At 41.2% G+C, this 22,673-nt stretch overlaps 1 protein-coding gene across 1 annotated transcript in view; it reads left to right on the top strand.

Moving 5' to 3' along the window:
- The window catches only part of LOC120404532 (cytosolic phospholipase A2 epsilon-like), a 44,453-nt gene that overhangs the window by 2,415 nt on the left and 19,365 nt on the right, over window positions 1–22,673 (top strand). Inside the window, exons 3-10 of the mRNA XM_039537266.1 lie at window positions 1,447–1,522; window positions 15,096–15,232; window positions 16,533–16,664; window positions 17,737–17,777; window positions 18,652–18,694; window positions 19,789–19,852; window positions 21,529–21,689; window positions 21,829–21,912. Coding sequence (XP_039393200.1) covers window positions 1,447–1,522; window positions 15,096–15,232; window positions 16,533–16,664; window positions 17,737–17,777; window positions 18,652–18,694; window positions 19,789–19,852; window positions 21,529–21,689; window positions 21,829–21,912 — 738 coding nt within the window. The remainder of the gene's footprint in view (window positions 1–1,446; window positions 1,523–15,095; window positions 15,233–16,532; window positions 16,665–17,736; window positions 17,778–18,651; window positions 18,695–19,788; window positions 19,853–21,528; window positions 21,690–21,828; window positions 21,913–22,673) is intronic.

The following is a 22,673-nucleotide window of genomic DNA, read 5'->3' as shown; positions in this document are numbered from 1 at the left end:
GTTTCTCTGATCCTTACCCAAGATAAACGTTTTGCCCGAGACAGCCTTATGTCTCACATTCCTGACAGGATTGTTAAATGCTCTTCAGTTTTCCAATGATTTCCCTGTGTTTCCAGGATAAATTTTCTTTCTGGCTCCTTCTTTGAAGGAAAAGTTTCCCAACCAAGGATAGTGAGGGAGAGAATTCTAAAGATGTCAGTTTCACTTTCTGTATTCTACAGGGGTCTGAGTCTTTGAGACCCACTTTTGTTGATATTCTGGGCCAGATCCTCAGAGGGTGTGAGTTATGGTGATTTGAATCGGATGAGGCTCTGGTGCAGAATGTCAGCAGTATTGATATTAGCATTTTTTGTCCTGCTACATTATCTCCTGTTGACTGTACAATATGCAAAATAGTCACATCATGTCAGAATGTGATGGTTTCTGTGGAGATTCTCTCCTTGTGTGTAGCCCACTGGTTAGTGTGTGTTACAGTTCCCCCTTCTGTGCCAATCCACAGAAATGAGAGTTTTTACAGCCACTAGCATTAGAGCTTTAGATTAAAATGCTTTCAGCTTTGGAGATCCCTGGAATTGCTGCATCTAGGTATGAATTGCCAGCCATTGCAGACTCTGAAGGATATGCAATATGCTTCTTAGGAAAAGCTCAACTAAAAGAGAGGCAGCAGATTTTTCAAATAGTTGAAGTTTTCATGTGGTTTTCAGTTGTAGCTCCATATAGAGTGTATTTGAAATATCACTTAAGATTTAATAAGGAAAAGACATACTGTTCATTCCTATACAGAATATGGTGCTTCTGCTTGGAGTCCACCAGATTAGCTGCAAATGATTACATAAACCCCAAAACAAAAGGAATGCTGTTCAGTGAGTTAGTAATAGAGTCTGCTGAAATTTAATTTGTTAATAAAATTATGGTGGATATGAAATGCCTTCCTTTGAATTTGCACAGATCAGTGGAACTGGTGTCTTTATTATATATATGTATATTAACTAGTATTGATAAAACAAAATACATTTATGAGCCGCCATATATTTCCATGTCATTGGATCATAAGATGTTAAGTCACACCTGTCATATTGATTGGTTAATACAATCTTCTCCCCAGCTCTTTTTATTGACTATTAGTGAGTGGAATAAGTTATAATAAATAACCTCAAACCTCTAAAGTGGAATCTTCCCTAGTTCACCCAGAATAAAAAAAGGGAAGAATCTGGGCAAATTGGAGGCTTGACCAGTGGTTCCACCCCCAGCACAGATCTACATGGTCATAAACCTGCACAGAGAAAGAAGCTGAACATGTCACAGGGAAGAATTTCCTCCAGAAACTCTTTGGCAATCAGTATCAAAATATTTAAGAGGACACAATAGCAGACTCAGTTTACTCTGAAGTTTATTTCTCTCTCTCTGCATATGTTCATTCCAAGTCTTTTGTTTGTCATTGTTCAGCAGATGGAGCCCTCTCCCTGCAACTTGCTCAGTGTAAAAGTTATCAGAATGAAAAATCTGCGGAAGGCCGACCTGCGTGAGTATCTCTCCAGTTCCCAGAGCTTCCTCAGAGATGTGAAAATACTGGCTGTATAACTAAGCAACATAAACACCATACAGGTTACAAAAAAGAAAAGCGGAATCCCTGTGCTGTACCTAGATCCCAGGTGTACACTTAGAGGACTTTGTATATTATGTGACAGAGACCTGTGGCACCTTATAGACTAACAGACGTATTGGAGCATAAGCTTTTGTGGGTGAATACTCACTTTGTCAGATGCATGCTTGTATATTATAAGAGCCTTTGTCAGTGAAATTCTAAAATCCAATTACCACATTGTACACAAGAAGCTTTGGCAGAGTATCTTGTCCCACCGAAACCATATAGCACTGTCAGATTCAAAAGTTCCTTAGAACATACCAGAGAACCAAAGTCCAGAGTCTGCCCTTAGGATCCACGCACTGACAGGAACTTCTGTGTTTGGCTCTCGCCAAGTAGATGGTTGAAGGGTCAAGCACCCTCACAGTGCTGTCCCTCCCCGTCCCCCATTTCTCTGAAGAGCACAGGGTGGTGCGTGCAGGTCTAGGGATTCATGAGCCGAGAGAGGGGATGTTCATCACCAGTGTACTGTGAAATATAATACAGCCAAAGGCATTATTTCCCTTTCTATGAAGAGCTCTTTGGACTGAGGAACTCCTTAAGGAAGGTGGGGGTCCCTTGCTTTGTGGCTTCCAAGGACACACAATGTCAGGAAGCCAAGGTAGAGCTTCACGGAGTCCAAAGCCAATGCAGAGGCACAAGGCCTTCATGTGGATAGATGTGTGTCCACAGTAGATTCCCAAGGGATTGGTGGGGTGTATGGGTCAGATCTCCAGTATCTTCCTCAGGGGGGCAAACCCCAGTCTTTGACAAAATAATGCAGAGAAAAATAATGAGAGGAACCTTGCCAAGCTTTCTGGTCCCTACATAGTAGTTTCTGCCCAGAGGCATTATCTCTCTCTGAGATAACCTTAGTTTAAAGAGAATAGATGATACTATGCCAGAGGAGAAGGAAAAGGAATCTAATTCACATCTGTTCTCTTATGGGATTTTCTTACTGCAAATGTGTAGTAATAATTTTACTACTTGTGCTTTACCTTGCTATTATGGAAGCTGATACATTTCTCAAAATAGGTTAAGACAGGTTACATGACTAAATGAAAAATGCCAAGCTTTAATTTCACATTTCTTCCAGGATCATGTGTTGTGTGTTTTCTTAAAGAGTCCAGCACTTGGTGTAAATTTGTTTATACATTCCTTGTTTATGTACTGAGGGGACAGTTTCTGTTGTCCATAATGACAATCTCCAGGACTTTTTGGTCACCCTTGGTGAAAAGGCATCAGTCTCTTTAGGAGACACATTACCTCCCGCATCTCCCACTGGGCAGTCTGTGCCTTCAAGGCATAATTGAGCCCTCAATTGGCTAATTGTTTTTATTCCCATTTACTCTCCTAGAAGCCCCAGAAGGTTATAGATATACAGATTAGTACTTTAATGATACTCTTAAACAATACATGAAATTCATAGTACAATAGAAAGTGCTGTGAACAATGATGATCTCTCTTCTTCAGAAAACAGTAGGTGGTCATTTGTCTTGTATCGGCGAATCTATTTTAAATAGAGAGGCTGAAACCAAAATGCCTTTACATGAACCAGCCTGAACTACCTTGGTTCAGATAAAAAAAGCAGAATTGCAACAATCCAGAAGTTTTAGTTTCCTGATGCTGGTGTTTTGTTTGGGTCCCCTATGGGCTTCCCCACTGACCAATGGATGTGAAGAAGAGCCTTCTGATTCCCCTCTCACTGTGGAAGGGGAGTGAAGTGATCAGGAACATGAAATTTTACCTAAAGATCCTTTTCCTGTTGCTGAGTGTAAGGGGAGAGGACTCCTAAGTGAGTGCCCAGGCCCCTTCACCCAATGGCCCAGTGCAGGAGTCTGAACAGAAGCCTTCAGGACCTCTCCCAGAGCAGAAAAGGAGGTTCCTCCCTCATCTCAATCCTGTTTGAGGAGATTGAAATGGCCTATGGGCCTGAAGAATATCTCACCCTGTCAAGCTAATTCTGGGTCCTTATCCCCACACAATTCCCCTCTAATGGGCCCTGGACACTTGCCTGAAATTGACTTTACCATACTCCTTCACCAGCTCTTTTCCTTTCCTTTCTGTAAATGTCTTCAGGGAGGGAAGCCAATGCGCTTTATCCTTCCCTCGCATTTGATTTTCTTTTTTTGCGGGAGTTGCCTACAATTGGATTACTGCCCTTCCTAATTCAATAAGATTTTTGGATAAAGGACTAGGCAGTGGAAGAGCCAGGATTAGAAGTCAGGAGTTCCAGGTTCCCAGTCCTATACTTATTCTATTAGATCATGCTGCCTGTTAAAGTCATTGCTTGAATATAAAAGGCATATTCACACTGTAACAGAATGCAATCTGGAGTCTGGAACCAAAACAGTATTGGACAAAAGGTGTGTTTACCATGCTGCAGCCTTTCTACCTTACTCTGTGAAACATAGACAAGTTATTGCCTGCAAATAGATGCTGAAAGCATTTCATCAACAACACCTCTAAGCTATTATTCACACAAAGTGGCAAGATAAAATCATGAATAATGAGAAGTTGCACAAACAACATTGAAACAATGCTTGTGAAAGGAGAGCTTTGGTGGACTGGGTACATCCTTCATATGGTGAACACCAGGCTCCCAGAGAAAAAATTCCAAGGTGCAAAAGATCAAGAAGGAAAAGAAACAAAGTGTTGAAAACAAAGAGCATCACCCCTTCTGAGGCAGATATTAATATGCAGGAAGCTACTGCTGTAAACAAATTGGTTTGACATTCTTTGGTATCTGATTCAGGATGTTTTGATATTAATTGAGAGCATTTTGCAAGTCGGAGTTGCAGATAATCTGTACTTACTGATGAGTGAGTAAAAGTGACTAATCCACAGGGTTGAAATGTGGACAGTAAAAATGGTGGCACTTGTGATTCTGGCTTCCATGCCCACATTCGCAGAACTCCTCACTCACCATCCCTAGTACTCAATACTACAAACACTGCCCTGAAAACAATCCTCTGAGAAGTATTTCTGTATTGAGCTCAATCTTGCAACTAAAACAATGAGGACGGACCCTGTGCAGAGCCTTGTTGAAGTTCTCTAGGCTCCTACTAAATCCATGGGTTCACCTGCATGGATCTAGCTGCAAGATCAGGGCCTAAATGACTGCTGTTTAATTTCAGTAATATTTGTTCTCTGTAATTCACTGCATCTAATTTGTATGTACTAACGGGATCTCTTATGACAAAAATACAACTTGCCCCCATGAAATACATAAAAATTGGTAGAATATTATAATTGAACAGGTTTTAACTAAAATGTCTTTTAAAAAATGTTTAAACCCTTTAGGCCAAATTCCGAGGTGACAAAGGGTGGTGTAAATTACATGTTGGCAGCTGGGTGTAACTTACGCTGTGAAGAAACAAATGGGAGGGTGTAGCAGGATAAGTAACTTAATAGGAAGGTGTAAAATAACACTAGCCTCACCAGTTTTCATAGAAAGATGGAAGACTTCATTAGATCACCAAGTCATCTGCCTACAGTACCTTTCTCTAGTGTTTTGTTTGGTCTAGTTTTGACATTCTGGAAGGATGAGCCTCCATCACTGTCCATGGGAGATTTCTCCATAGTATCACTTTCCTAATATTGAGATTACATTTTCTTCTCTTAGTTTCATCTCATTAGTCCAAGTCAACCCCGGGGTATGACTATAAGTAATTCTCTCTCCTATGGATACTTGTAGCTAGAACATCTATCTTACTTATTGCTGAACCAACCTGTATGTACACAGCTTTTTAAATCATTCTTCATAAATCAGTCCTTGCCCCCTTTCTCCATTTTTGTTCCTCTTCTCGGAACACCCTTCAGTTTGTTGGTATCTTTTGGGAAATGTGGTGTCCAGAAGTGAACAGACTATTCCAGAGATCATTGCTCAAGAGCCAGACGGTGAGGGACTGCTACTTCTCCTGTTCAGTCCATTATCACTCACAGGTGGCTTTATCCATCAGAGCTTTCCAGCCTATTTTCTCCCACTGAATATCTGTATTTAAGGTTATTTTTCCGCAGGTATTTTACTCTGCATTTTTCCATGATGAACCTCATTTTGTTATTTTCAGCTCAGGTTTCTAATCTCTTTGTATCATTTATCTGTCTCAGTTGGTGTTTAGAACGCCTCCTAATATAATATCATCTGATTACTCCTTTTTCCAGATTATTAATGAAGATGTTAAATAAGGCCTTTCCTACCACCACACCCTCAATATCTTGCTAGCAACTCCCACCAAGTAAATACATTACAGTTATCATCACCAGGGGCGGCTCTAGACATTTCGCCGCCCCAAGCACGGCGGCATGTGGGAGGTCCAGCGGAGCCACCTGCCGCCCTCCTGGCAACCGGCAGAGCGCCCCCCGCGGCATGCCACCCCAAGCACGCGCTTGGTGTGCTGGGGCCTGGAGCCACCCCTGATCATCACTATTTGTTTATGGCTGGTTTAGTGAGTGTTCATTCTGCATGGAAGAGTTTTTGTCCAAGACAATTTGAAGTCTTTATTTAGACTTTTTATCTTGCATCTTCATACTCTCTCTTGCTACTCCTCCTCCTCACCCTCCACTGTTCCATTAGTATGCAAGCTACACCTACTTATACCAATTTGCATCTGTTTACCAATATATAACTGACAACACCATTGGCCATCTGTGAATTTGGCCCATTGTCTGTGCCCTAGATACTCTCTGCTCCCACATTACAGCCATACAACTCATTTTAGACCATGTCTGGGACTTGGTTGTTTATAACTAGATACGAATGCAGATTATTTTAATCCTTATCAGACTCACTGACCTTCCAGACCTCACTATAAACATTGCCCAGGAAATATCACAAAAACACCACTGCTGTTATTGCCAGTGGTGTTTGTGTTCAGGAAAATCAGAGACCCAATTACTGGCAGTATAATAAACAATACATCGCTATACTGGCATATTAGTACCAATCTTTTAAAACGGGAACAAAAAAGAACCAGGGAATTATAGACTAGTCAGCCCAACTTTGACACTGAAAAGATACTGGAACAAATGACTGAACAATCAATTTGTAAGCACCTAGAGGGCAACAGGTTTATAAGGAATAGCCAGCATAGATTTGTCAAGAACAAATCATACCAAACCAACCTAATTTTCTTCTTTGACAAAGTTACTGACCTAGTAGATGGGAGGTGGGGGAAGCATAGACATGATATATCTTGATTTTAATAAGGCTTTTGACAGAGTCCGAGATGACATTCTCATAAGCAAACTAGGGATATATGGTTAGAGAAATTACTATAAGGTGGGTGCACAACTGCTTGAAAGACCATACTCAAAGAATAGTTATCAGTGGTTTGCTGTCAGACTGGCAGGGCCTATCTACTGGGGGCTTGTAGGGGTCTGCCCTTGGACTAGCACTATTCAATATTTTTATTAATGACTTGTATAATGGAATGGAGAGTGTGCTTATAAAATCTGTAGATGATACCAAACTGGGTGGGATTGCTACACTTTGGAGAACAGAAAGTTAGGAAGGAAAAATGAGGGGCACAGCTACAGAATGGGGAACAACTGACTAGGCCGAGGTACTGCTGGAAAGAATCCGGGATTTATAGTGGATAATAAATTGAATATGAGACAACAATATGGTGCAGTTACCAAAAAAAAAGCAGCTAATATTATCCTGTAGTGTATTAAAAGGAGCATCTTATGTAAGACATGGAAAATACTCTAATTGGCCGTGATGATACCTTGACTGGAGTACTGTGTCCAGTTCCGGGCACCATACCTTAAGAAAGATGTGGACAAATTGGAGAAAGTCCAGAGGAGAATAACAAAAATGATAATAAGTTTAGAAAACCTGACCTATGCGGAAAGGTTAAAAAAACTGGGCATGTTTAGTCCTGAAAAAAGAAGACCTGATAACAGTCTTCAAATATGTTAATGGCTGTTTATAAAGATGACAGTGATCAGTTGTTCTCCATGTTCTCTGAAGGTAGGACAAAAAATAATGTGCTTAATCTGCAGCAAGGAAGAGTTAGGTTAGATATTAGGAAAAACTTTCTAAGGGTTTCTGGAATGGTCTTCCAAGAGAGGTTGTGGAATGCCTATCATGGGAGATTTTGAAGAACAGACTAGACAAACACTCATAGGTGCCAACTTTTCCCAGTGCTGGTCGGTCCTTGCCTCCGGCCCCGACCTGACTCTACCCCTGCCCTGCCCCCATTCCAACCCCTTCCCCAAAGTCCCCGCCTCAACTCCGCCCCCTCCCAAATCCCTGCCTTGTCTCTGCCTCTTCCCGGAGCGCACTTGTTCCCCCTCCTCCCCACTCCCTTCCAGCGCTTGCCGCTGTGAAACAGCTGTTTTGCGGTGGCAAGCGCTGGGAGGAGAAGTGGCGATGCGGCGCACTCAGGGGAGGAGGTGGAGTGGAGGTGAGCTGGAGCACCCACAGAGTCGGCGTCTGTGCAAACACCTGTCAGGGATGGTTTTGATTTACTTGATCCTGACTCAGCACTGGGGGCTGGACTTGAGGAATTCTCCAAGTCCCTTCCAGCCCAATATTTCTATGATTAAATGCTAATGGCATGCACTGGCACACATTATTGCTCCTCGAACAGTTCCCCACCATATTAGCCATAGGATTAACATTCAGCTCTTATGCACAGCACACAAAGTTGTGTAGTATAAAGATGCAGCTGTCTGTCATGCTGTTTGAATCATCCTTGGGCACTGAACTTTGAACACTCTGGGTTTGTGCAACCACAAGTAGTAAGCACATCACTTATACAGCAAATCACTGACATTTTAATATTTCTTTATCAGCTCATTGATCACATGGGATTAGGAGCAGGAAGAGGGCAAGAGTATGGTTATCTGGACACAACAAAATTGATCTGGTTTTAAAGCAAGTGGTCGTACAATGGCACCATTCCCTTTGTGTCTGATGGGTTAACTTTGGAGTGTATAGGCACATTCACTATTTGCTTATTTATAGTATCCATGCAAATTAGCACTATGGAAGATTAAATGGAAATATATATACACAGTTTATAATTTCACTTGATCCATGCCCTACTGTGGGAATGTCCTGCTGTCCACCATTATGTACTGGTTCATACAGTGTGCAGTACATTATTGCCTAAGGTCATCAATAATAATAAAAACAATGATGAGTCCCTGTGGCACCTTAGAGGACTCCTCATTGTTTTTGCTGATACAGACTAACACGGCTACCACTCTGAAATAATAATAATGTGTTGCCATGATTGTAACCATCACATGCCTAGACCAGCAGCTGAATCACCTCCAATTTAAAATTACAGAGTGACTGGAAATCTTTGAAGAAATATGGCCTCCGATGTTTGTTTGTTTTTCTCCAGTTTACATGCTGGTCATATACACTGTTGTAGTGTTATTAAAACAGACGATTCCAAAGCGGTATGCATTGTTTCCTGTGGTGCATGCCGTGCTTGAGGTGTTACGACATTGCACAGATATCTGCTCTCAGGGGTATACGGAAGCTTGGAAGCCTGGTTTCTATTCATGACTGAGCCTCGGGTTCCCCATCTGTAAAAAGGGGTTTGTTGTCCTACCATGTCAAGTGCTTTGAGATCCTCGAATGAAAGATATAAAAGTGCCAAGTACTATTATTTATCATGATTTGTTTGATGAGGTATATTTCTGTGTGATACCTATTATGGGGACATCAAACTTGGTTCCTTGCTCTGGTATTGGTATTATTATCTTGAGCAATATGAGTCAGTGTGGCCGTGGTATTTTCAAACTTGGATCATGTTGCTGTAATGATCTCTGATGGTATCGTGCAATTAAGACCCAACCCTGCTTCTATACCAAAAGATAATTAGTAACTTGTTTGATAGCCTAATAAAGTGGCCTGGATCCTATAAATGCATGCTACTCTACCTTTTCCAGTATATTGCTCAACACTGATCCTAGGCCTGACACATCATACACACTTTTAGGGACTGCCTATACTATGATTAGAGCTGAGTGAGTACTGAGTGGTTTTTCATTTTGGTGAGTACGTGCATCTAGCATGGTAGAATACAAAAGAAAGCTATGCAGAAAATGTAATAACAGCAATTATTGGCATTTCTATAGTGCCTTCCACCTGAGGATCTCAAAGTACCTCACAAACATGAATGAATTAAGCCTTATGACACTCCTGGGAAATAGGAAAGTATTATGAGATATATTTTACCGACGGAAAAAGAAATACAAAGCGGTTTAGTGACTTGTCTAAAGTCACCCAGAGGGACTGTGGTAGAGCTAAGAATAGAACCTAGATCTCCTGACCCTCATCTTAATTATATGTAATTACTATTATTTATCATGAATACAAATCTGTAGACGTGCACAGTACTGTGCAGTAGCCTGTAAAGATCACACAGATAACAGGACTCTGCTCCTAAATATTTTTGGTGTGCCTGTGAAGCAACATATTGCTCTCCACAAACTCCAAGCATGATCACACCACTGTACACAAGGCTGGTCTGAGAATTTTGGGGAGGGTCAATGAAGTGATCCGCTGGGTCACTCAGAAATGAAATGTCTCATTTTATATTAAAAAGGGGGCAAGGACAGCTTCCCCCCGTCCCTTCCAGGTCTCCTGCTGCAAGGTGTAAGGAGCGTAGCTACTTGTGCTGGAACCTCTGTGCTGTTTCCAATATTTAAAAAAGTTTTTCTTGGGATGGTTCCCCAAACAAGCTCAGGTATTGGAGCTACTAGGACCATTGGGGGAGGTGGTGGTTATGTGTGAGATTTTACAAGCACTGACATATTCATCATCACAACCTCCTCCATCCCCTACAGGGAAGAGAGATAAACATTATTCTTCCCATTTTACAGATGGGGAACTGAGGCAGAGAGGTTATGTCACTTGACTAAGAGTCACAGAGGGAATCAGAGCAGGGTTTAGAGTGCAGGAGTCTTACTCAGAAATGCTAAACCGTAGCAATGGGTTTATACTTTCCGGTCTATTTGTATGAGGGAAAGGGCAGCAAACAAAAATCAAACAACCAAACTGACCCGAGAGAGCTTTGTCACTTTCAACTTCCAAATATTGAGGAAAGGAAGAATAAAACCATTGACTTTGTGATTCCCAAAGGTCAGGGCTACCCATAGAATGTACAGTTTAAAGGCACAAGCAAAACTAAATAAGACAAGACACAGCATATCCAGATTTGGGTGTGTCCATTGTACTGTAGCTTGAATGTTTGAGTGGGTGTGTATTTCAAATGGAAAAGTTTTCCAAATAGCTTCATAAACACTATATAGTGATTTGTACTCAGGACCCGTTTCCTCCATGCCACTTGCAGCAGTCTTCTCTGGCTAGTCATCCTTTAGTAGTAGACCTTCTTTTTTTAGGGTACACCTCATAAAGTTTTAGGGCTGGGGCACAATGGATGGTGTAACCCTATGATTCACATTTATCCTTTGGTTCCTATTGCCTGAAACATTGTGCATTCACACTTGGGTATAATTTTGCCACAGGATTATTCTTATCCATATATAACTTCCCATAGACTGTGTCATGCATACAGCTGCTTTAATGTGGCCTATTTTAGGAAAAGACCTGGGATTGTCATGATGGTAGAAAGGGCCGAAGTCATATTTGTAAAGTGCTGTGCAAATAAACCCAATCAAAAAATCATTTTAATTATTTTACCAGGTAGAGAGAGAGACCTCATCATTCTTGAAGGAGCTAAAGTGCTCCAGAATGATCCAGATATAGCAGCGTAGTGCTAGAAATCATCCCATACTGAAATCCTGGATCTGAACATCCCTCAGCTATAAAGGAGCTCAGTTCTGAAGCCAAATTTCATAGCTAGCCTATAATTCTATAACCGACTGAAGCAAAACCCCACACCGAATACCCCTGAATTTTAGGCAAATTCAAATCCAGATGTGAAGTTTGTGGCGTCAGCCCATCTCTAATTAAAACAACCAGACTGAAACCAACACAATGCCATGCAAAAGAGCACCCTCATCTTACTCTGCTGCTTTGACACTTAGGCACATTTTCACTCGTGTAGCAAAGAGTTTTACAAATTTTATCAGCTGCACTTTTGGGCTTATATGGAAATCACATGACAAGATAAAATTGCAAACAATGACATTCCTCAAACCGTAATAAAACTATGTTTATAAAAGTGTACTTTTGCTGACTGAGACTCATCCCTAGCAGGTTCCCAAGGCAAATGTTACACAGTCAAACTGTTCAAGAATGTTAAAAATTGCAATGACTTTGGTGGGTTTTTTTGGTTGCTGTTTTTTTGACCAGCTTATGGCATGGTAATTTTTTTCCCAAAAATTTTCAAAACTTGGGCAAAATATGTTGACCAGGTCTATTCTATAGTATTTTTAGAAATTTAGTAAAAAATCAAGAGCAGACAGAAGTAAAGATTCAAAGCTGTCCTGAACAAGGGCTTTCTTCTTTCTGACAGACCCTACAGAAGCAAATACATCAGTTTGATGAGTTCCCATTGCAGAAAGTTGTGAAGCCAGATGTATTAGTAGGAAAAGAGGATACTCAGCAAGCAAAAGGAGCAGGAATCAGTCACAATTACCATACCAAGCACTAACGCATTTCCTTGCCAACCCGGGAAAGCTCTAGCAATCTAGAATTGGATTCTTTGTCTTGCTAAACCAGTCATCTAGTACGCTTGAAACAAAAGCTGATAAGCTGTCTATGCTGTTGTCACAGATCCATAAGATCAGTGCTATGCCCAAGCTCCTAAACAGTTTCTTGTAGCAACCCCTTTAGTGTAGCAGATCCCCAAGGGGTCTCAACCTTCCTTTAGGGTAGGGCACACCCTGCCTCCTAGACTGAGTGGACTTCAGCACTCCTGCGTCACACTCAGCAAGTCCAACTGAGATAGGTTCCTAGTGGTGACTTGGGCAGTCTTCGGGACTAATGAACCCTAGGTATTTGCAGCAACACCCAAGCAGTGTTTTCAAAACAGAGTAGGATTTATTAGTCAACTGGACCACAGCACTGAAAGTCCTTATGGTAGCCTTATAGAGAAATAAAGCTTAAAGCATAGTCCATTATGGTCAAGCCACAGTTCATCAGCCAAGCTGTAGTGAGTTCCATTTTCAGGCTCTGTTCCTCTCTGATTTCATTAGTGCCGGGGGAGAGCTGCATGGTTCTTCTAGAGCCCACACTTATTGCGCCATCTCACACCTCTCAGTCCTTTGTTCTCGAGCTGGGGTCTCTGTTCAGCTTCCCTGCCGAGAGTGTCAATTCATGCATCATTTGGTGTTTGCATGGTCTCTCTGAACACCCCCCTGATCTGGATCAGTTTCAAGCAGTTCCTTAATGACTCTGTTCATTTCACCTAGACATGGAGACATTTGGGGCTGGTCTACACTAAAAACATTGCGTCAGTGTAGCACTTAAGTAAAGATTCTCCTATGTAGACGGGAGAGAGCTCCCCTGCCGGCATAGTTAATCCACCTCCCCAAGAGATGGTAGCTATGTTAGGGGGAGACGCTCTCCTGCCAACATAGTGCTGTCTACATGGGAGGTTAAGATGCTATGGTAAGCTGTTATGATGCAGTTGAGTGATGTAGTTATACTGACATAGGTCTGTAGTATAGCTCTGCCCTTAGTCTGCCCTGAGAGTAAACTTAATCTTTTTTCCCTCAGTGGGTAGCAATGCAAAGTCTGACTGTCCCTGGTACCATCCTGGGTGCACCCCAACTAAGGCAAGCCCTATACAGGCTTCAGCTGTCACAGCTCTTTGGGCTGTAGAATCTTGGTAGGTTCCAATAACACCCTTCAACTACCTTGAAATGCTTTGCTCCTGCCAACAGCCCCAGAAATCCTGCCTCTGTGATGCATTTCTCCCAACTGCCCTGGATTCTCCCCTGTTGGCCACCCATCGCCTCCCTGAGCAGGGAGAAATGAGCAGCTGTAGAGTTACCATCAGTAGACTCACCAAACTTCCCTCTGCTGACCTACCAATGCTCAGCTGATTCACAACAAAACTATAGATCAGTTCTTCCCAGCCTATGGGCTGTGAACCTCAAGTGGGCCATAAGGGCTCACCCACTGGGTCACACTGCACCAACTCAGAGTTTCACTGCACTATTCAGGCAGACAGAGGAAGAGGAGACGCTGCCTCAACACACAACACTAGCCATTCCTTCAAATACCCCCCGCCCAAAAAAGCAACAGGTTCCTGCACTAAGTATCCAAAACAATTTTGATGCCTTTGACAGGCATGAAGCAGTCATTGCTTAGGTAATACAATACTGCCTGTGATAAATAAAGTGTGGGAGGAGGAGCTCCCTTTGGTGGACACCCAGCCAGCCAGTTAGCTGTAAAATCCCTCTTGGTAGCTGTTCTCTGCTTGATTTATCTGTAAAGGGTTAAAAGTCCCCCAGGTAAAGAAAAGGAAGTGGGCACCTGACCAAAAGAGCCAATGGGAAGGTAGAACTTTTTAAAATTTGGAAAGAAAATTTCCCTTTGTCTGTTGTTCTCTGGAGAAGGGGACACGGAGCAGAAATGCTATAAGCATGAATGCTGTGTAAGGCTTGAACCAGGTATAAAAATTTATCTTCCATACCAAGAAAAAAATCATTGTACAGGGCATGTTTAAATAGACGCGATTAGGTTTATTTCTTTATTTTGGCTCGTGGATCTCCTTTGTGCTAACCCCAGATGCTTTTGTTTTGCTTGTAACCTTTAAGATGAACCTCAAGAGAGCTATCTTGATGCTTAATTTTTTTTAAGATCTAGCAATAGCCTAAGTTCCAAATGTATTTTCTTTCTTTTTGTTTTTAATAAATTTTACCTTTTTTAAGAACAGGGTTGGGTTTTTGGTGTCCTAAGAGGTTTGTGCATATGCTGTTTGATTAGTTGGTGGCAACAGCTAATTTCCTTTGTCTTCTTTCTCAGCCCTTCCCGGAAGGTGTGTATGAAAGGGCTTGAGGGTACCCCACAGGGAGGAATTCCCAAATGCTCCTTCCTGGGTCCAAGGGTGTTTTTTTGCATTTGGGTGGTAGCAGCATTCACGAAGCCAAGGTCAGAGAAAAGCTGTAACCTTGGGAGTTTAATACAAGCCTGGGGTGGCCAGTATTAATTTTTAGAATCCTCGCGGGCCTCCACCTTCTGCACTCGGAGTGACAGAGTGGGGATTCAGCCTTGACAACCCCAAATAATGCAAAGCATAAAAACTGATTCTCTGTCTCCTTGGTAGAGAGTACAATATAGCTATGCATTTTGAACAGGTTTTAGTTTATTCATTATTTTTCCAATAATAAAAAATGCTAATAGTTTTGATAAAAGAGAAAATTGGTTGGGGCAATGGGCACCATATTGGACAGACATGATGGAAGATCAGCTACCGCAGTGTACTGAATTCTCTATATCTTCATATATACATAGAGTAAATTCGGTAAATAAATTAATACTAAATATAGTAGATTACTTCATTGCCATTTAATCTGTACCTTTCTTACACAGTAACTCAGTCTGATTGTTATGTGAGCCTATGGCTACCGACCGCTTCAGTCAAAAAGGCCCGGACCAAAACTGTCAAGAACTCCAAAAACCCAGTCTGGAATGAAACCTTCCACTTCAGGATTCAGAGTCAGGTCAAGGTAAGACACTGTGAACAACTTGCTGTCAGGGGCTGGTAGATCTCTAGTCCTGCCAACCAGACTGAGTCAAGTTGTTCAAGTTTTCTGCCCCTGCACTTTACAAACTCCTTTCTTCCTAGATGATAAAAATACCACAGGCAAAACTCCTCAAATGGCACTTGCACTTTTACAATTTCTGAAATAGTAAAATTAGACTTTTCACAGCAATGAAAGTTCTGCTTTGTATCCCAGCTGTGTGCTGCAGCCTCAAAGTAGGAAACCCCTCAGCCCAACCTGGATGCTGAGCTGCAAGGCCTAGGCTGGTGAACTGTGCACAATACAACTCATGTAGTACACGAACACCAAACAGAGTAATGTGGAACGGCTGGTTACACTGGAAAAGATGGGTGGACACAACTGAGCAGCAACTAGTATTGCACAAGATGTCACATTTCTACTCAGATGCTTTGCTGCCACTAGAGAGGTTTTTTTACCTTTGTGTACAAGACATGAGGACACGTATCTCCACCTACCTACCATTGCTCGCTGATGACAAATTGAATTACACTTCCAAACTAGTTAGCAAGCCTCACATTGTTTGCAGAAGGGGAGAATATTTAGGGTAACTATTTTCCCCTCTGCACAGCCCCATCACATATTTTTGTGCGGTTTTGTTCTCCTCTTCATCTCATAGTAGGAAGGAGCATACGGCGTATATAATTATGCAGTAATTACACAAGTTCCTTTTATATTATATGCTATTACATTTACTGGGTACAAAAATAATCACCAGCTGACCTACAGTGTGGATTACTGGAAATAAATAAATATGGATTGATCCTGTAATCACCAGGAGCTTAACAGTAATTTCTCTGCCCCACTATAGTACTTGGGATGGATATACCTGGCAATGACCATATAATGGTTACCATAATATGTATAGTATGTAACATTAAGTCTTCCATTTCTTTCTCACAGAGGGGATAAAAAACAGAGGGTTTTTTGGATAGCAGGGATTACTGTAGATAAATCTTTGAGCCAACTCAGTCGAGGTTGCATGTCTTAATTCATGAATAGGCTGCTGAGTATTTGACCACACTTCTAGCCTTTGACACTAAAACTGAACGGGCAACAAAGCAATATTTTATTTAGACTTTAAATATACTTATTCACAGTTGGGTCACTGCCAAACATCCCCTTTCCTGTTTTCTCTGTCTCATTTAATCACTCACCTTTTAATTCTGCAGCTCATTTCCCCACTTGTGAGGGCAGGAACTTTTGCTTCCTACACTTTTACGCATTATTTTACTTTTGTTTCTAGAATATCCTGGAGCTGAAAGTCTGTGATGAAGATGATCACACTCCAGATGACCATCTCCTCACTATTTTCTTTGATGTATCTAAAATCCAACTTGGAGAAACAGTTCGGCTGAACTTTCAGGTGAATCCACAGGTGAGGATTGAAATCAAAGGCAGAACTTGATGAGAAGGATACACTTGTCTCAGTTTTCCTCATAAATGTTCGTAATACAGAATTTGTTTTTTCCTTGCAGTGTATTTATGGTATTAGCCATCTCCCCATATCAACTTCTTAGCTTGCTTCACTGTAAGACACCTCAAAATTGTTTCTGTATTTAAAATAGAAGTGTGGGCAAGCACCTTCACACAGTTGTTCAAAGGACGTTGGTGGGAATTTGACATTGTTGACCAAGTCTGTCTTATTGCTCATCTTCATAGCAAGGCTAAACCAGCCAAAGACTATGGTATCACCCCCTAATGGTATTAGAGGTTCTTTTGCAGTTGGAGCTAGTGGTTCTGATCTGTGGATGAGGTATTATTTTGCACTGACACAGAAACAACTGATGCTGCAGTTATGTACTGTGAGCCCAATGTTCAAACATGAATGTCTAAATAGGACTTAAATCCATGTCTTTGTGTTAAATACAAACTGATTCTATGATGGGGTGCTCAGATCAACACTGAGAAATATTAATGTCAATTTTATGATTTAAGTCTCCAAATTCAGATTTGGGTACATATATTGGAAAATTGGGCCCGTATTTCATGTTTTCTTAAGTGACAAATTATTGTCAGTAGAATGTAAGGTTGGTTGAAAGGAAAGTTTAATGTCTGGTGACTTATATGGTATATTGTGACCAAGCAGGTTAGGTACTGTTGATGCTAAGATCAGGAATGCTTTTAAGGACAGGCGAAGCTGTCTATTGCTCATTCAGAAATATTTCTCTCTCCATCATTCCCCAAAGAGGAAAAAGAGAGTGACAGATATGATTTATCTCAAAAACCTCTCCTTATAATGGGAAAATCAGCTACTGGGAAGCAGAATAATATAATGGATATAATATAAATTGGATTGAAACTGAAGAAAATGAAGCACACTGCATTTGCACCAAGAAGAGGGGAAAGTTACTTTGGAGAAGGTCTATGCATATCAAGGGGTCAGGTTTACACAGTATCTTTATGGAGAAGAGTAATGATGTAGTGACTTAACTCATTTTCATTTTTAGGGAAAAGAGGAGCTAGAGGTTGAGTTCACAATGGAGAGCAGGTGAGTAAAATCCAAGCGTTGTCAAATAACGTAATTGTTAGAGGTGTCGGAGATTAATTAACAACAAGGAACATGATTTGTACACCTGCGGTCACCTAAAGCCACATGGCCAGACCTATGTGGACGTAGTTGATAGTGTATGTTCAGCCTCACTGGACAGTAGCTGGATGTTTCTGTATGGCATTGAGTAGTGCCAATGTTGTTTTTATGAGGTCACACTTAGGCATCCAGGTGAATTTTAAAGCTAAAATGAAAATTGAGTGAAGTGCAGGAATGTCTGCTGATTTCCCCCACCAGTTGGTCTGTATGTGGCATTTAACATAGATTTAAGTACTAAACAAGATTCAAACCCATTTCTGGGAAATAATAAGATGGGCATGTATATCTCAGTTTTAAATTTAGTTTTGTTATTGATGTGCAAAATGAATGGGGGAAAATTGTCTCCTTACGCTTATTATGACACGTGGGACTAATTCATTAGCCTTTCAGCTCTGGAACTCCAGGGTCAAGTATGGATATTTTTGGCCAATGGAATAAATTCAGTGGTTTCTATCTGTCAGCACACTCAGCTTGATGTACATTTGAAAACTACCCTGTTTTGGCACAATGAGCAGTCTCTGCTCAGCAGAGCTCTAGTACTGGAATAGTAGGAGCTTTAAAAAGCCAGATTTATTTAGAGTTTCCCAGGAATGTGAGGAAAACTGGAACATACATTGAGAATTCCTAGCCTGTACTGTCAGACCCAACACTTCCAAGAGTGACAAAAAAATTAAAATAAGCAAAATACAAATAAAGAACAAAAATGGCAATTCATGTCCTTAAATTATTATTTAAATACTAGTTATGAACTGAGTACGTTTCTTTTTATTTTTAGTCCAGATCTTCCTGAAAACATCGCTACAAATGGTGTATTAGTGGTAATTTTTATTTTCTATTATCTTTCCTCTACTGCAGGGGTAGGCAACCTATGGCACACGTGCTGAAGGAGGCACACAAGCTGATTTTCAGTGGCACTCACACTGCCCGGGTCCTGGCCATCGGTCCGGGGGGGGCTCTGCATTTTAATTTAATTTTAAATGAAGCTTCTTAAACATTTTAAAAACCTTATTTACTTTACATACAACAATAGTTTAGTTATATATTATAGACTTATAGAAAGAGACCTTCTAAAAACGTTTAAATGAATTAATGTATTAATAGAGTGAATAAATGAAGACTCGGCACACCACCAAAGGTTGCCGACCCCTGCTCTACTGTACAGCGATGCACATCATACCGCTTTGAACAGAGAATGAGTTGCCCCACAGTTATCCTTCCAACACAAAATCTATTCTGAGGAATAGGCTGGCATTGGATCCCAGTGAACATGACAGTCAGCTCTCCCACATCTCCCATGTTAGGAGAAACTGACCTGGAAGAGCTGTGAACTGCCCCAAACTGCGCTCCTCCACAGTCCCACAGAGTGTCACCAGATGGCAAAGACTAGAAGTGGTACAGCTGTGAGCATCCTCACAGCCAGTGTTCCCGCACCATTATCTAGAGTGACTCCTGTTGGGAGAAGCTAAAATTGGAATAGCTGTAAGATTTCCTGTACACTGTTACCTACAGTGTGGCTGGTATGAGGTAGCAATATATCTATATAATTATAAAGTTTCTTCTATGGCTGGTCCTTTCAATTACAGCTGTTATTTCCGTAGCTTTCTCTCATTTTTTTTCCTGGGGAATCTATTGCCTCCTTGGTGCAGGCCTGAGGATACTTCTGTTTTCTCCATCTGTATACACCCATCCTAGAAGTCATATAGTAAGTCTCAGCCCAGAGTCTCTCCAGAGACTTTCATTGGAAGCTGTTGCAGAGCATCATGAAGTAATTAGTCCTCCCAGGGGCTGATCTTGCAGTCTGCACAACACTCCTGTCTCCTTTCCATCTGGATAGCAAGAGACTAGCAGGGGAAGCACACTTAGTTTTGTCTGTGTCATTTTATCTATCTTTTATTCGTTGTCTCTGTTACAGTCTCGTGAAGTTTCCTGTTTGGAAGTTCAGGTGGATGAGGGGAGGATAAAGAAGGGATCCACAGGTTAGTACTTCCTTAACTGGTAGAGTTGGATGAAACTGGTTAAAATTTTATAGCAAAATTTCAACAGAAAAATATCTGCCATTTCTGGGATGATTTGTTTATATGCATTAGAGTAAGGGCATTCCATGTTTTAAAGGAAAGGAGAAATTCCCAACGTGTCCTGTGGGCTTTGGATCATGTTCTAATTGGTCAGACAACATATAGGGAGTATTACAGCATTCAAAGTTGAACACCAACTGTAGTTAATTAAACAGAATAGTTTCCATCACAGCATCCTGTTGTCTGATGCTCATAGCTTTCTGAAACATTCATATATGGAGAGGAAATTTTCCATGCCTCATCTATTCCAAGAGTTGGAGTGAAATGCCTCCAGGTGTTTGAGTTCAGAGAAGATGGGAGTAAGTAGGGTGAGAAACAAAACTCTTCTCAATTTAAAAAAATTTTAATTGCCCTTTTTCAGACACAAATACCAGCAGTTTGAGACCTGAAATATATTCTATATTACCTGAGATACTCATTGCACATCTTGGGCTGTGCATAGCCATTTTGTTTCCTCTATATCCATAGCCTTATGGATTTGCAATGCAACTTTTAAAACATTCTGTGTTGGTCCCTGATCCAGCAAAACATGTAAGCACGTGGATCACCACATTGAAGTCAGGGACGCTTGCTCTCATGCTAGATAAGAGCACAAGTTCCTTGACTGAGAAAATCCTTTTAGGGATTTCATGGTTGGCCTATATAGCTTTAAATATGTGGTTTGATGTGGTACTTTTCCTGTTGTTCATAGAGATGGGAGAGGTGGGCCCAAACCAAACCTATCTACTATAAATACCAATTTTTAAGTTTATACAGACAAACTTTTGAATTCTCTGATCAAAAAGTGTCTAAAACATTGCATAAGAGCTAAAAGTGTTTTAACACTCCCATGCTAACTAAAAATAATCAAGTAGATGAAGGGTTGGATTCTCACTGATTTCACTGTAAACTGAGGTACGCCAGCACTGAGCTGGTTTGAAAATCCCACGCTTCCAGAAACAGGAATTTCCAGAGAAAGTTATAATCAACTGAAACCAGTGGTTTTGAATGTGTGTGTTATCTCACCAGCAGTGAAAGAACTGCTACTGCAATGCTCTAACACTCTGAGCAAGAATTATAGCACAGATCATTAGAATATAATGAGATGGTTTTATAAAGGAACTAAAGCTGAAGCCAAGACGCACAGATAAATGAGTATAATTATTTATGTAACCTAAGCCACTGACTGTCAAAATGAATATAACATATAGTAGAAGAGCTTTTCTGTATTGGAGTGTAATATAACTAAATGAATGACTCTCTTATAGGGCAATCCTCCCAATTACCTGGATCCCTTTTATCCAGAACTCCCTTGTATTCTACAGTGTAAATGCCTTATGGCCTGATTGTGAAAGGTGCCAAGTCCCCTCATTGACTTCACTGGGAGTTGTTGGTGCTCACAGGACTGGGCCCCTAGACAATGTTTATTATGGCTATAAAAATATGGATACATGGTTTATATGGTGTCTTGGAACATTATTGGCTTATTAAGCAGCATCCACATTATGAACTTAATGTAGAGAACTCTGAAATGTTGTTTTAAATGAGTTAAAGATGTGATAATCACGGGTTCAATGTTTGTTTTGTCACCTGTTTAGAAAGAAAATTCGCACTTACAGTGGAAGGATCCTATGAAGGAACCCAGAACCTTTCACTGAGCTCCTGCCTTTGTCCTGCTTCTCCTGCCAGATTCCACTATATCAAGTATAATCACTCAGAACTGGGCATTGCACTACCAAAGATGAGACAGCTCTCCGTGGTACGTTATCATCACGGACCTTTCTGAACACAGCTCATTCATTTATCTTTTCTGGGGACTTGGAAGTGTGGAGGCGAAATGTTTCACCATTTTCTCCTTGTTGTATTACAATTAACCTCCCCTACCACTTTCTTTTTAGACTTCCTCAAGTCAAGATGAAAGTGAGTCCCTGACTCTAGCTCTGAATTCACTTCCCATTCAAGATAAAGTAACAATAGGAGAGGTGAGTGTCAACCCACCAGTCTTGATAGAATAAATACCAAACCAGGATGCTTTCAACTTATAGGGAAACAACTTTGCATTGTTGCTAAACTCCAGTCAGTTTATATGTTGTTGCATACACACAGACACATACACATGTTAAAAGAACATGAAGGTTGCAAAGTCAAGCCACTTGAAAGTTAGGAAATACCAGAATTAAGATTGCCTATATAACTTCAGTTCGGTTCCCTTAAGCATATGCATTATAATACAGTTTTTAATTATATGACTACATGATATTTTTTCTACAGGACCTTTGCCTCATTCAGCTCACAGGATGGATGGTGCTCATTTAATAAGCAGCTGTTCAATTTGTTAAATTTGGCTTCAAGCCTTATTTACTGCCCACTATTCAAACCCTGCTCCACAGACAAAATTATTAATTTCCTCATGGGATTTTGTATGGTGCTCATCACTAAGGCTGTGAGTTTGTCATGGAAGTCATGGATTCCGTGACTTTCCATGACCTCCATGACTTCTGCAGTGGCCGGTGTGGTTGGCTCCAGAGCTCCCTGAGCAGCTCGGGCAGCCCCTGGGCCAGTCACACCAGCAGCTGCTGGAGCAGTCTCGGGCCACTGCTCCTCCCACCCCCCGAGCTGGGGGACTGGGGCGTCAGGGCTGGGGGTTGGGGTACAGGAGGGAGTGAGGACTCTGTGCAGTGCTTACTTTGGGAGGGCTCACCGGAAGTGGCAACATCCCCTTCCCTCAGGTCCTAGCACCATG

This window comes from Mauremys reevesii, linkage group 4 (assembly GCF_016161935.1).
Source record: "Mauremys reevesii isolate NIE-2019 linkage group 4, ASM1616193v1, whole genome shotgun sequence".
Classification (NCBI taxonomy): domain Eukaryota; kingdom Metazoa; phylum Chordata; order Testudines; family Geoemydidae; genus Mauremys; species Mauremys reevesii.
This window is presented reverse-complemented; position numbering and strand designations above follow the sequence as displayed.